Source organism: Haliotis rubra, unplaced genomic scaffold (genome assembly GCF_003918875.1).
Source record: "Haliotis rubra isolate DU_JTF1 unplaced genomic scaffold, ASM391887v1 Scf495, whole genome shotgun sequence".
NCBI lineage: Eukaryota > Metazoa > Mollusca > Gastropoda > Lepetellida > Haliotidae > Haliotis > Haliotis rubra.
In genome coordinates, this window is record NW_025767185.1 from 495,131 (window position 1) to 511,403 (window position 16,273).

The 16,273-nt window shown below is 41.3% G+C and overlaps 1 protein-coding gene across 1 annotated transcript in view; it reads right to left on the reverse strand.

The window, feature by feature from the left end:
* The window catches only part of LOC124291534 (intraflagellar transport protein 80 homolog), a 92,608-nt gene that overhangs the window by 37,838 nt on the left and 38,497 nt on the right, over window positions 1-16,273 (reverse strand). Inside the window, exons 8-12 of the mRNA XM_046728536.1 lie at window positions 15,669-15,793; window positions 10,114-10,287; window positions 8,747-8,821; window positions 6,441-6,604; window positions 2,971-3,035 (exon numbers count right to left, since the gene is read on the reverse strand). Of these exons, the coding sequence (XP_046584492.1) occupies window positions 2,971-3,035; window positions 6,441-6,604; window positions 8,747-8,821; window positions 10,114-10,287; window positions 15,669-15,793 (603 nt within the window). The remainder of the gene's footprint in view (window positions 1-2,970; window positions 3,036-6,440; window positions 6,605-8,746; window positions 8,822-10,113; window positions 10,288-15,668; window positions 15,794-16,273) is intronic.

The window sequence follows — 16,273 nt, forward strand, 5'->3', positions numbered from 1 at the left end:
GAATGTATCCATCAATATCCACAAAACTGTTCCAAATGATGTGTCTTTTAACAGTTTAATATACTAAAAAGTGATAAATCTTTTCAGGTATTGGTGTATAGTCTCATTGGTCACCCAAGATAGCACACCTGGCAACTAATTGCATAATGTCCGCCTTTCTTTAAAAACAGTAATTTAGTTAGCCAATAATGGGCAATCAATCAATGTATTGCCGGTTAATCCTTTGAAAGAAGGACGTTGTTTTTACACGAGACACCGACACGACAGAGTGTATTCAGTATAGATTAGTAAATCTACATACATAAACACTACCTTTTGACAATTCCGCTGTGTAAGATAAAAGTAATTAAACAATCAGCGTGTTATCGGTTAATCCTTTGATCGATGTTTATAATGTTGAATATTTACTCCAGACACAAGAAATGCCAAATGGGAACCTTTGTCGGGTAATCTAAGTGTGTTACCACTAATTATACCTGTTCTAAATTCATTAACTGACCATCAAGTGAATGATGACAAATAACATGTGTAGGTTTATACCACCTAACACAGGTTACAACGAGGGAGTATTAATTGCTGTATTGCATGTGAAAACTTATGGGCCGACACTGTTTTGAGAATACAAACAGATTTTTACATGACATGATTAAATATCGAGGTAAAACAACACAGAAATGGGATCAATTTGGATCAGTCATTATACAAATAGGGCCTAACGACACCAATCGATTTTGACAGAATCGCCTATGAAAACAAGTTGTAACTCGAAACTAGGCAAAGCAGGACACAAAATTAAATGACAGTAGATTGTGAGAACATATAGCTTTCATTTTCCACAACAGTTGTCACGATTTCAGGTTTATACAAGCCTGTAAACACGATAATTTACCCCCTAAAATGTAGATGAATTCTGCATCGGCTCTCAAAGCTATTCCTCATATGACGTCACAGAGGCGCGCCGCTCTGATTGGTTGAAATTTCATTCGCGGGTGAGAATTGTGCACTGTTGTCAAAAAGGTCGATTTAAGTCAATTAAAGGTCGAAATGAGTAGTTTTAAGGACGGGGTTTCATTTACAACGATGCCAGTTAGTGATTTATGTACTTGTACCCCCTAGGGTTTATGTGACCTTTAACCTTCTATGACCTCTTTGCTCATACTAGCACCAACTGTGGTTGCCATACAGAGTTGTGAAGGTTTACAGTCTTCTCTTCAGCTATACTGGAAAAGAAGTTGAAAGTTCACAGACAATGGAATGACAGACAATGATCAATTAGCCATTAGCCCATTATGATGTTACACTGACCCAACGTTCACCAGGTAAATATTTGTCATATCAGACAGCTGAGCCTCATTACTTCTTGCTGCCACAGTTGTTACTCAATACAAGAGTAAACGACAGTTGTGTCGGACAATCGGGGTTTGAGGCAAACTTGAATTCTACCATGGCTACGTGAAGTGCTCGAATTTGATTGGTCAATCAATAAAATCAGACGGTATCAATTTGGATTGAAAATGCGTCTGATTTCACGGCGCGACGTATACAACACTGCCGCACTACTTCAGCTTGGCCACCAACATGACTAATATCAACACAACAGACTCGATGGAAATGCTGATGAAACGTTTATTAAAACTCGAAAAATACAATTATACGATTTCTCCTCCACAATTATTAGGGAACCTCACTATCATAATTATTATCTTCTATTAAAAAAATATTCAAACTTAATTACAATACACAGCTCCAAGCATAAACAAACAATATCTAACATATAAATCAGAAAAAATTGTAAAAATCCATCCCTATCTATCCCTATTTGTGCGGCAAAACGTTCGTAAACATTTACCTACCTGGTAAATGGTATATTGGTTTCCGTTTATAAATTTGGAAATTTGCAAGATAACGGTCAGGCGAAACAAAACATTTATGCGACTCATACTCCATCATGTCCCGTTGCATCGTTCAAAATGTCAAAAAATTGAACCACCAGAATTCCGCTCTCAGCCACCTTCCCCGCAAGGCTGTCACTTCTATGTTCCTACACTTTGAAAATCTTGGCCACAATCCAGTCCAAAATGATGAGAACAATGTTCCAAGGAATCCCAAGTTAGTCGCATGTACACAAAGCAGCACTGTCACTCTTTCGTCGCATGCTGGGGTAGAGGCACGTACGTGAAATCATGATCGACACTCGCCGGTCATAAAACGCAACAGTTTTTGATGAGTTACAGGTCATAGGTCGATCAGAAAAGGATGTATTCTTCGATTCAGCAGGGTTCAGGTTCGACAGTCAGTCAAGTATTTTCCACTCTCACATCGAATTTCAATCTTTCGCAAAATGTAAACACTGGCTCGTCCGCCATTTCAAACTTTTGCGTAACTGTCTACTTCAATGAAAATAAGGTCAGACGATTCCATTTTAGTGTGGCCAGGGGAGTACAGTAACACGGCACACAAAACAATAGGCTCGTTTCGGTTGTGTGGAGTTATGATTATAAAAACCAAGCTCTTAGGTGTTACATTACTGCATTGAATAAACAGTAGTTTGTTTTCTTTGGACAGAATATTTTTTATGTTGCACTGTTACAAAAAATACGAACGGCACCCACCACCACCACATCAATTCGCCTCTCGTCCATGCCGGATTACGCAGCGTCTTCCGCAGGATGAGGAAGTTCGATGTTAAATCGGTTATGGTAGAATGGAGATAAACATGCTGTGTTTGGAAATTAGATGAATGTTAGACCGAATTGATAGTCTCTAAATTAATCATTTGAAACCTCACGCTATGCGTTCAGCTTCAAATGAAATTTAGAGACTAACATTCATCTAATTTCAGTACGTTTATCTCCTAAGTAATGTATAGTAACCAACACTCAAAATTCTGCAGACTATATTTACAGGATTATCTAGTTAGTTTTAGATATTGATTTCTGTTTCAAAGAATAATAGCAGAACTGTTTTTACCTTGTGAGTAACTGGCTTGCCATCTCCCATACTCTTGCCAGTCTGAGCATCAAACACATACACCACTGAAACACAACACAAAGAATAAAAGCACCTCACTAGTATTCCCTTTCCTCATCTCTATATTGAGATACAAGGTTTGCCTGACTGAACCAGTTCACTTTCCTCAAACAACAAAGACTGAAGTGCCAGAGACCTGTGCCAGTCTTGGACTTTAGAGATGTACGCAACTATCCTCAGCACCATTACTGAAAGTGACAGACTGGAGATGAGAGACAGAGCTACTGTATTGTGGAAGTTCTTCGTACCTAAAATAACTCTATTAAGAGCAGTTTGCAGTATAGAAGATATCACATTTTTTCTGACTGGCGATGTCAAATGGTGTCCAATGCCCACTGATGCTATTTGACAGTAAAACTTCACATTTCAGTTGAAATGATTGCTCCAAGAACTATTATAGTATGCAAGCTTCCATTGTACCTGAATTCCTTGCTCATACCATACATATTCTGTAAATAAAATGTTAGGATTGTCCAGCCAGCTGAGAAAACAGTCTCTGAAAAAACAAACAGCCGGAACTGAATCATCTCAAATTTTCCGATACAATTTTGGCATGACAGTTAATTCTACATGTGTGTATTATTTAAATAATCAGTGCATTTGTATAAACACCTAAATATTAATATTGTTGTATTAGAATAAACTACACAGTAAACAAAAACAGTAACTAATCAAATTATATTTTTGGAACTTGAGACATCCACAATCAGTTGCCCATGTGACCTAACTCGTGATATCTAACCGGTACACCTGAAACACAAATATCAGCAAGTGTTTGAAAAGACCTGTATCAAGGACTGTTGAATAAACACCTCATTGTTAGAAAAAACTAAGCCTAGTGAATTGAAACATAGAAAATTCAATTAATGGAAATAGAATATCTTCATCTGACTTAACCCACAAAATATTCTGACACAAGCACAATTCTATTATAAATTTGGGGATAGTGTATATACGCTGATGATGTGCTTCCTTCAGGGTCACTTTAGGGATGGGGAATATGAATTAGTATTGAAGGTTTGTACAAGGGGGTCGTCATGTATGTGGAGTTGCTTTACACTCAATGATACATGATATACCCACCTGAATGCCAACAGTGGTCTACCCAAGTACATGAAATGCATGACTAGTGACAGCCAATGTGTGTGTAAAATGGTTCATTACACATGCAACTGGACTGCACTCAAGGAAGATGGAAATGACACATTATAGTGATTATTACCTACATGACCACTCAGTTATGATGCTGAGTATATAATCACATCACTGAAGACACATGCTTCAGCTTCACCAATACCAAATAATACTTACAGTCCACACAATGCACCTTTGAAATGAAAATGTTGCATGCAACTACTAACTTTACATTTCATTATATACTGAACATCATTGAAAACGCACCACTTATAAAAATTCAGATTATTAAAAGCACGTGTAAGGAATTGATATTTTTTGAGTGGATAATAACAGATGGACGACTGACAATAACAACAACACTGAAAAGACGCTCATTCATTGAAATGTTCCAGTCAGAAAGGATCAAACACGTCAAATCGAAAAGTCAGTATCGCGTGTGACCGCCTTTTGCATTGACACATGCAGTTCAACGTCTCCTCATTGAGTCAATAAGCGTCCGAATAGGGTTCTTGAGGATGGCATTCCACTTCTGCAGTAGTGCAGCCTCAAGTTCCCGGATGTTTCGCATCTGTTGTCGCCACGAAAGACTTTGACCAATTTCGTCCCACAAGTGCTCCTAGGGGGATACATCTGGCGACTGTGCTGGCCAATAATAACCTGGATGTGTTGCTGGGCCAGATACTGCATGGAAAGTCTTGTTGTGTGTGCCCGTGCGTTGTCCTGTTGAAAAGTATGGACATCTTGGTGGTGATTGAAGACAGATACGATGTGATTCTGAAGAATCTGCTCACGGTAATAAAGGGCATTAACTCTCCCTTGACAAACATGAAGGCAGTCCTGTAATTGTAATTTATTCCACCCCAGACCATGACACTCCCACCACCCAAAGGTCTGTCTGAACTACACACTCATCAGCATAACGCTCACCACGTCTACGCCAAACACGTAATCTGCCGTCAGCATTACGTAGATGAAGACTCGTCAGTGACTACCACACCATGCCATTGTTGTAAACTTTACTGAACATGCCTGTTAGCCCATTGTATACGCTCATTACGGTGTCTGCCAGTCGGAATTGGTCCAACGTAAGAACGTCGAGCATGGAGCCCTGTAGCGTGTAGACGGCGTCGCATGGAGTCAGTGCTGATGACCCCCACGTCAACCTTGAACTAGTGCAGCAGTCCTGGCAGTCGGCAGTGTTCAATCACTGATATGGACAAGGTCAATATGGCCATCCAGATGGAGCGTCGTAACACGTTGTTGCCAAGGTCATTGAAGGTCACGGGTGCTGCCTGTCTACTGATGTCGTCTATGAAGCCTTACGTGAGGTGTTAACCTCGGCATCTCTGTCCTCGTTTCACAATCATTAGTGAAGGAATAAGAATCGGTTCTCATACACCCACTTTTAATGTCAAAGTCAGTATGATTTCAGAATGAAATTCACTCTTTTTTCATGGCGTGGCTGCATGTTGATGCATTTTGGAATTAAGGGTCATACTGTTGACAGGAATTTGTTTCTAAAGCATTTTTTCAACTGGACATGCCCTTCGACTTCATGTTAGTTATATTCATTGATCATTGTCATGCTGAAATCCCATCTTGATGAAAATATGGGCAATTTTAGACTGGTGCGTTTTCAATGATGTTCAGTATATTTTAATCAAAGGGTGTACCAGGAAAGGGTTTTTGACATGGTAAACACACTCAATAGCAAGTTTAAACCTGATGAAAAATGACTCCAGTGTCATCATTAGAGGGATGTTTGTCCAGCTCAGATGTAACACAACAGTTGAAATATTTCTGATTGTGCTCGTAACATGATTAAACAACAATCATTCAAACACTGGTGGGAAGATGTATTTGACTTCTTTTGTTTGTTGTTCAATGCCACACTCAGAAATATTCCACCTATGAGGTGGAGGTCTGTAAATAATAGAGCCGGGACAGGAAAATCCAGTGATCAACAGCATGAACATTGATCTACGCAAATGTGATGCGATGATATGCGTCAACCAAGTCAGCCTATCGCCTTTTACAACAAGCATGGGTTGCTGAAGACCAGTTGTAACCCGGACCTTCATGGGTGGGCTTCATTTGTACCGTGGTTTTGTAAGTAGAGGTTTACAGATACAGCCCCAGCCACTGCCAACAGGCAACTGACTATCAGATCACTTACTCTCAGCAAAACGAGCTGAAATACAAATACAACTTATAGAGTCAGTTATTATATATTTAAACACATACATATTGGAACTTTTAGCCACATTTTATACCTTTTTCGTCTGCTTTGTCGCGAATAGCAACTGTGTCATTACTGAGCGAGATGGTCTGTGTGTTGAGGATATCTGCCTTCATGCCCTGGTGACGAGGACTACACACAAGGCGGCCATCATAAGAATATACATAAACACCACCTCCGTCCACCAACAGGAAATGCCTGCAAAAAATGTGTTTGTTATTGAAGCAACTACAACACTAAAGCTCAAAATGTAAACAGTCTCAAGACTAATGAACAAATCATGAACAAACCTTATACTTTGTCCATAATAGGAAATGGATTTCAAACCTATGAAAATAACACTTATTAACTCATTCACTTATTAAAGGAAAAAGTTCACTCTCCAGCAGTAACAAAAAAACGACCTTGTCAACTCCAGTTATGTAAATTGCACAACAGGAAATACCAAACGATAAATGGTTTGTTCAGCCTCATTTCAACCAACTTGGAAAAGAGATCACCTCTGCTTGAAACAGCTGATTTTACAACCACATCATGGTGGATGATAATACTTAAAGAACTTCTTTCTCAACCACTGTCAATAGGCATTTTAAAATATGTACATTTATACATACAATATGAAAAGTATTTGTGGCAACAAATATCGGCAATTAAAGGCCATAGAAAATGACCGAGAGCGTATTTAAAGAGTGGGGCAACAATGTACTTATTGTTTGTCATATCCTTTGTTTCATGATGAGTGTGATGAATCATAGTAATATTTACTTCATTTTATCAAAGGGGGCAAAGTTAATTTAGCTATGTGATTTACGTTCCAGTGACTACAAAATTATGCTCAACAGAAATGTATGAGCCTGGAAGGTGATGTACTTCTGGTAACAGGTTATTATCAGTGTTTCCTTACTTCTGATGAAAAAATGCTTTCAAATAATTTTAACTCAACAGAAAAACTCTTCACTCAATACCTTCACTAACACCAAACAGTTCTCGTTTATTTTGTCAGGGTGGAATTAAGAGAAACTTAGGGTGTTTAGAAAAAACTCACCTGAAGATTTTATTGTGCTAAATGTAACCTGGGTTCAATCTAAAGAACCTGACTTAACTTGCACCAGGAGACACGGACACATGAAAACCTAGTAGCACCAGGAGACATGGAGACATGAAAACCTAGTAGCACCAGGAGACATGAAAACCTAGTTGCACCAGGAGACATGAAAACCTAGTTGCACCAGGACACACGGAGACATGAAAACCTAGTTGCACCAGGAGACACGGAGACATGAAAACCTAGTTGCACCAGGAGACACGGAGACATGAAAACCTAGTTGCACCAGGAGACATGAAAACCTAGTTGCACCAGAAGACATGGAGACATGAAAACCTAGTTGCACCAGGAGACATGAAAACCTAGTTGCACCAGGACACATGGAGACATGAAAACCTAGTTGCACCAGGAGACATGAAAACCTAGTTGCACCAGGAGACATGGAGACATGAAAACCTAGTTGCACCAGGAGACACGGAGACATGAAAACCTAGTTGCACCAGGAGACACGGAGACATGAAAACCTAGTTGCACCAGGAGACACGGAGACATGAAAACCTAGTTGCACCAGGAGACATGAAAACCTAGTTGCACCAGAAGACATGGAGACATGAAAACCTAGTTGCACCAGACAAAACCAAAGCACTCATAACCATAAAAATCTGTCAAAGTTGAATATCCGATAAAAAAGATAAATAAATACCATCTCAGATCTCTGATGACTCCTATGATTTTTGTACAGTTAGCCCTTGCTGTTACTGAGCTTATGTCATCAGTGGCAATAATCCTATAATGCACAATGATTATTCCTAAGTTTGATATCTAAATGTGATAAAGAGATACAGTGTCCTGCATCAGTGTTAATATTGCTAATTTGAGCCCTCTTAATGTTTGAAACCTCATGCCATGCGTCTCTGTTCCAAATTCAGTTCAGGAAGGTAAAATCTACAGGTTACCTAACCATACGTAGAAAATACAGTATGTTTGTAGATCTCCTAATTATCAGCGAATTATATCTCCATTCATTTATGATAGCCTGGACGGCTTCCTCTCACTTAACCAGATTCTGTCCAAACAGGTCTCTCACATAGCCAGAGTGGGATTTGGCTGACTAGGGTTAGTCTTTGATAACACTTAGTCTCTCATTAGCACATTTCTCTCATAAATGATGTGACTCTGTAGCGACAGGGGTCGGTGCTTTCAGTCTTGCTCAGAGTACAGCGTTTTGAAGATTTGAAGATATACTACAGTGGATAACTGGGGCTGAAGTTGATTGCTCTGCATGGTTGACTCACTTCTCTGCTTGCTTGATGAGAGTAACACTAGCTTCCTTCAGATCAAATATCATTGGAGTGTTCCAGTTCCTTGTGCTGAAAGAGCAGGAATTTCTGTAAAGTTTCATTCAAATCTACTTGCTACTACACAGACAAGCTTTCATTGTTATGTTCAAACTTGACACATGTTTGAGTTCAGACTACACCATGAGAACCCAGTGTCTCAACTGGAAATTAGTCAAACTCAAACAAACTTACTCTTTCTAATAACATTCAAAGACCAAATTCATGGACATAAAATGATAAACAGTGTTTAGATGACAAGGATGTACCAGAACATGTATGACTCACTAAGTCTTGCATACAATTAGTGTGGGGGACTACCTGACCTATTTTCAGACACCATTTTGCACAAGTGCTCTTTAAAGTGTAGCGTATACCATACTTGGTATCAGATTTCCAGGCATTCCCTCCAAAGAAATAGGAATCACATGTCAACTGGGCTGCAGACTGCTGTTGTAACAATGGTAATGTGATTGAAACAGGTGGCATGGGTCAAAGTAAGGTCCCTTATGTTGTGCAAGACCACTCATCCAGCACCCGTAAAAAGCTGCTGATGATAACACTAGCATCAAGAAAAACAGTATATAACAAATTCTTACACAAGTTATGGTTTGGTTTGCTTGGTTTATTGTTTTACACCGCACTCAGCAATATTCCAGCTATATGGCGGCGGTCTGTAAATAATGGAGTCTGGACCAGACAATCCAGTGATCAACAGCATGAGCATCGATCTACTCAATTGGGATACAATGATATGTGTCAACCAAGTCAGCGAGCCTGACCACCCAATCCCGTAGTCGCCTCTTACGATGAGCATGGGTCGCTGAAGACCAATTCTAACCCGAATCTTCACGGGTCACACAAGTTATAGCTTCAGTGCAAATAATCAGTACCATGGCTGAACCCCATTATCAAACGTGTTCAAACTTTGACATTGTCTATATATAGACGGATCACAAAATATAAATCAATATGTGTTTTTATTAATGGTCTAAAATGACAGTAATGTATACACATACATCAGACTTTCAATTTTTAGAAGGAGTACATATAGGAGAAAAGTAACAACCTAACAAAACACATATGATAAACAGTCTCATTGTAGACTTTTCAAGCCAGCAACAAGGAGCATGAGCGCCTCGCACTGATCACACAAAACTCACTGTAGTCAGAGCTCATGTAAAACACAAAAGATTCAGTTCTTGTTTATAAAATCAGTGTCTCACTCCCATCGACCAGCATTTCATAGAAAATGAATTATGTTGTGAGAAATGTTTTCCCCTGACTTGTCATTCAATGCAGCAGTCTAGACATGAGTTACCCACCTGTAAATGTAACACTGAGATGATGTGGCAACCACCAGATGAGCAAATGACATAGAAAGTTTGATGACTCTGTCTCTGAAGTCCAGCTTCTCCCCAGCATCATTCATCACATTACGTATACGGATCTGTTTACTTGCTACTAGTGTGGCTTCAAAGTTCTTCCATTCTAGTCTCCTGGAAAAGCAAACCTCCACTGACTCCAAACACATGCAAGATACATGAGACAGAAATATAACACCCTCATATAGGTTGAGGGGAGGAAGAATGCTCCTCATTCATAGTTGTCCTCAATATTCCACAACAAAATCTACTAAATGTAATTCTTATGATAAAATTGATATTTTATGCTTATCCTGACTCATGCTATATTGCTTATCTCCCTTTTCCTTTCGACAGTTACATGGAAACTTGAATCCCTTTGTTCCCAAGAACAGTCAAAATCACTCACCCATCGGGAGCCCTACTTTCCCGAATAAAGCCTTCTCACGTGACCTGAGCCAAGCTCTCCTCACTCTCTCTTGAATATGCCCACACTAGGACCTGAAGTGAAGCCCGTAGTGCTGAGAGGGGAAGGCTGGGAGGGCCCTTCAGATCATGAATGGTTTTATGCCGCTTTTAGCAATATTCCAGCAACATCACGGCGGAGGACACCAGACATAAACTAGTTCGCCTCGATGTCCAGTTATCTGGAAAGATCGATATGTTAAGATAAGGGCTATTACCGAAACTGAATTGCGACCCATATGTTAAGGTAACGGCTATTACCGAAAATAAGTCTAAATCACTCATGCGCTGACTATCTCAAAAGACAGTGGAACATGGAGTCTCTGCTGGCTTGCCATTAACAAGTCAACATGATACGGGTGAGTTTCTCATCGTCTGGCTGGATTCATAAATTGTTGCGCTATTACAAGGGGCCCCAACTGGTGGATACCGGATACATCTTCTGTAGCGATATCCCAAAGATAATGGTTGGCGAACACTGTCCAACTTCCAGAAGCAGCCTTCCATGATGGATGATAAAGAGCAATTCCCATGCTTGGTGAGTGTCGGGGCTAACTTTGTGTGCATTGCAGGCTCTGGGCAGATCCAACCCTGCTGCTCTGATCCAAAACGAGATTGTTGTTTGGGAGACTCTTGAATTTGCTCCTCCTTGTAGCAGTCCATTCTAAGTAGATCTTCAAGGCTGGGCACAGGGACAGGTCTTGTGCGTCATCTGGTCCGAGGATCATAGATAATGCTGGAATGTGGAAGTGTCTATCTTGTTGACCTGGTAGCTGATTCTTCGCTATGAAGTCCCATCTAAGTCCCAGGTGGACTGCAGCATGCTCTCCGGAGTCGAATCTGGTACGTCCATAGTCGAGGTGTTATCTGTAATAGGCGCATAGCGTGTGAGTGAATAGATGCCCAGTGACAGCAGAACCTTGCAGATGTGTGACAAGTGCTGGTTGGCTACTGAAGTATAATGCTTTGCGTTGTGTTTTATAATTGGTCTCCTTGCGTGGTCAGTACATCTTGTCTGCAGGTTCTGTGTGAATGATTCCTGACAGGTTTTCCCAATTTAACTCAATTAAAGTCACAACAGAAAGAGTTATAAGTTTCCATTCTTGTTCTTGAATGACCTCAGTAGGGCCACGAGTTCACGTGCTTTGATGAGCTTGACTCACATATTCACAGTGAGTACTGAGCTGATCGCCGCCAAATATGTCGAAAGTGTAGATCCCTTCAGGTGTCTAGTAGCTCTCAGATGACACAGGTACTCTGCTACTTGCAGATGTGAAGCTTTCACGGCCGAAAATACCCTTGCGTTCAACAAACTGGTCAAAACTCTTCGACTTATCATCGTAGGGGTTGCGAGTTGATCGTCTTAAGGCCAGTGTAACTGCCATAGCTGCTCTGGTGGAGTACAGCTCTTCTTTACAGACAGTTTAAGTTTGATACAGCTGTCGTATCGTCGACTGGTGTATCAGTGCAATTGATACACGACTATTTTCAAACAGTATTACCTTAAACATGTTAAAGTACTTATTTAGAGAAAAAGACGCAAGTATAATTGAGTTACTTGTTTGTTTATTACAATAGTGATATTGTTATACAAAAGTGCCTTGAAATAAATCATTTTAAATCTTAATACTGTGTCATTCTTTCAAGATGTATGTATTGTGATACATATTGTATCGCAGGTAAAATATCGTGATGCGTATCATATCGTGACATAGTGTATCGTCCCATGCGTGTTGCTGGAGCTCTCCTGAATTGCCGTGAGGTTGCCTTGTGGGTGGATCAATAGATTCGTCCAATCTGGTAGATGTAGTGTATTAGGTCTGGAAACCAGGTTCTCGGTGGCCAGTACGGCGCGACCAAAATCAGTCGAAGGACTTTGGTCTGGGCGATCTTGTGGGGAACTTGTGGTAACAGCATCAGCGGCGAGATCCTGTACGCGTTCAGTCCTCCCATGGTGTGGCTAGAGCGTCGATAACCCAGGCTTGAGGATCTGGTACTGGTATCTGGTCGGCTATGTGGAATGTGGAAATGTGGCAGGCCTTCATTCATAGGTTGAGGTCGTCTACAAGGCTGAAGATCTGGAACATCAGTTGTAGAAGAGGTGCTGATCTCGTTGAGCCTTGTAGATTTATGTAGATTTTTTTCCGGTAACCAGCTTTCTGATGCAACCACTTCATAGTAATGCGCTCCCATCCTTGTAGAGATGCATCCACGAAGAGATGAAGGTTGTAGGCTGGCTCTTTCAAATAGGTTCCCTCGCAGACATTCGACTTGTCCATCCAGAGTAGGTATGACTTCAGGTGCTGTGGGATGGAAACCTTCTGCAGACTGTGGAGATGATGTTTGAGGAAGCGTTGTAGAAGTCATAACTGCAATCTTCCTCTGCGCATAAGAGCCTGTGCTCACGTAAGGAGGCCTAGAAGACACTGCCACGCTCTTATCGGTAGTGGTGAGTTGAGAGCTGCTGGAAGATACGCGTGGATGCTTGACCACCGATCTTCTGGAACAGTGATGCGATTCTCTGTGGTCTGGAACCTGAAACCGAGGAACTGCAGATCCTGTGATGGCTCTAGTTCCGACTTCATGTGGTTGGCTAGCCAGTCCAGCTGTCAGGAGATGGATCGTGAACTGCAGTTCACGTCTGAGTTTATCTGCTAGTTGATGCACCTGGATGCCATCGTCTAGGTAGAAGGCACTGCGTAATCACCGCTGATGTAGATACGCAACGATGGGCTTGGTTCCACATGAAAATAGCCACAGGGCCAAGGAAATTCCAAAGGGGAGGACCCTCCACTGGTAGTGTTGCCCTTGATACAGGAATTGTAGATACTTCTTTGAGGCCAGATGTATGGGGATGTGCAGGTAAGCGTCTTGCAGATTGATCCTGGCTAAGTAGTCCTTGGGTCAGATGAGATGTCACAGTTGTGGTAAAAGCAGCATCTTGGTCTTGTCTTTTTTCAGCAAATAGTCTAGGCTGAAACGCTTCATGCTGTAGATGAGGCAGAACTTCTCTTTGGAGATCTTCTTCGGTACCAGGAAAATTGGAGAGCCTGGGGTGAGACTACGTTGATCCAGGATCTCTACGGAGTCGATGGCCTCAGTCAACTTGATGTGTTGTAACTCGGGGTATCTGTGCACCAAGGCATTGCCTTGGGCTGGATCTCGTACCCTTCCAATTCTCCCAGTAGTAGCCTAGACGTCCTGCTGATTAAAGGGCTGCGGGAAAGCATCTGGAGGCCGACGAGAAACCATAGTAGATGATTTCTTGGCTGGCAACATAGTAGCGTTCATGAACACTAAAGGGTTGCTAGACTGTGGACAGTTGCGACGAGTGATCCACTGCGTAGAAGGGTTTGCGAACCCATTCTCGGACTGGGATGACCGTGACGATGATGACCTCGATGACAATGTCTTTGATGAGGATGACTTCGAAGAGGATGACGGCTTTTTCTTCTTCTGCTTCTGGGAGTCAGACCCCTCCCTAAGAGCAGACTTCCTCTTAGAGAGGGGCTGAGTTGCTGTCTCTGTAAGAGCGTCAGAGACGGGAATAACCCTGGAGGGAGACTAAAAAAATCAGCAATCATCAAAATGGAAGCATTCCCGGATGATGGTAGTGGAGACAACTCATGATCAGGTGACTGGGAAACACCCTTGTCAGCGGCGACCCTGCTGCCACACCTAAGCTTGTCCATAGTCTTGCGTAAACGGGATAACAGAAATATATTAAATGCAAATTCTGATAAATGTGCACAATATTTACAATGGGAGGCAAGAGAACACGATGTGTTAATGCAAGAACACACAGGGTGCGGATCAGCCGCAACATTACGCTATGCCCGACTGCGTAACCTGCATTGTTTACAAGCCACCATGTAGAAACAGTCACCTCAAATGGAGTGAGAAAATCTCAGAAAATAGCCGTAATTTACGTAAATAAATACATCACTATGATAATATAATGTCCTAAAATACAATTCACAGCCTTAATTTGAAAATCTGGCTGAACGTTTAAAGGATATAAGCCGTAAAAGGGAAACTGCCCAGCCATCCGCTTGGGCGATGAAGGAGAGAGTGAGGAGAGCTTTGCTCAGGTCACATGAGATGGTTTTGGTGGGAAAGTGGGGCTCCTGATGGGTGAGTGAATTTTGACTGTTCTTGGGAACAAAAGGATTCAAGTTTCCACAAAACTGTCGAAAGGGAAAGGGAGATAAGCAATATAGCATGAGTCAGGATAAGGAAAAATATGAATTTTTGTGAAAGGTCTTTGAAAAAAACTCTAAACTGGCACTTAAAACAAATAATTGTTAATGTGTAGTTTACATGATATGGAGACTTTGCATTGGAGAAGAGGCTGATAACGACTGTGAAGCTTCATATGTTTTCAATGTGCATATATAATGCATTTCTAGAGCACATGATAATCACCTCGAAGATGATCAGTGGTGCTAATTGTGCACAAAGTGTAGATATTATTATATTACTCTGAATTAGCACTAGAAGGTTAACAGGCATATGAACATCTAATTCCACCGGGTACCCATTTACTGCTGGGTGAACAGAGGCAATTTTGAACAAACTCACATAGCAGGGTACTGAGACTTATTTGGCTCAAATTTAATATGAACCTGCTCAGCCCCACGATGGCACCAATGTAGCCATAAACCTTCTGAGTCTGCTGGACCGTCGAACCACGGACCTTCTGATCTGAAGTCAGATGCTTTGTCCACATGACCAAAGAGCTTAACCCCGTCAGCAAACTGACATGGTAAGGATATCATCTGTAGGATGACTCCACACCCTGCTACATACTCCCCCATCAACAGAAGGCAAGTCCCGAGCTGCATAGCAGGGTACTGAGACTTATTTGGCTCAAATTTAATATGAACGTGCTCAGCACCACGTTGGCGCCAATGTTGCTACATATGCAAGACCTGTGACTGACAGACTATAATGTAGACTAATGAACTGGAACCATACCTGCAGGACAGTAACATACACAGAGTACTACTAGAAAGTCGAGAATTTAGAGTTCATGCTCTATATTGCCTTACCTCTCTATAACATTTGCAATGATGACCTGGCCATTCCCACATGCACCTGCCACTTGGGTGCCATCACTCGACCATGCCAAGTTGAAAATACTGCCTGTATTTGGCTTCTCAAGGGCATAGGACCACTGTAGAAAGATATTAATACCATGAATACCTTTAGATGCAGAGCAGAGAATATTTTCTCAAAAAGGGCTTGCAAATATTTATTAAAAATTATACAAACCTGTCGAGGTTATGAATTCTTTGAAGAAAGTCCTCCTTGGGGGGTACATATAAGCATTAAAATGTCAATCCTACGACAGTTGTAACTATATTTTTCAATAAAATATTTACAAAACAAAACACTCGTTTTGTCTTGTGAGACCACCCCTATAGGACCCCACCAGGCCCCCCTACAGCCAATAGCAGGTAACTCCCGCCGTCTACTTCGTACTTCAATTTTCATGCTGAACGGATCAGACAGAATGAGGGGAGGCGGGTGGCTGTACCCCAAGGAGGACTTTCTGCAAAGAATTAATAACCTCTACAGGTTTGTATAATTCTATTTCAGAAGAAATCCTCCTTGGGGTACATATAAGCATAAGACTCCCAAAGATATTTGAGCC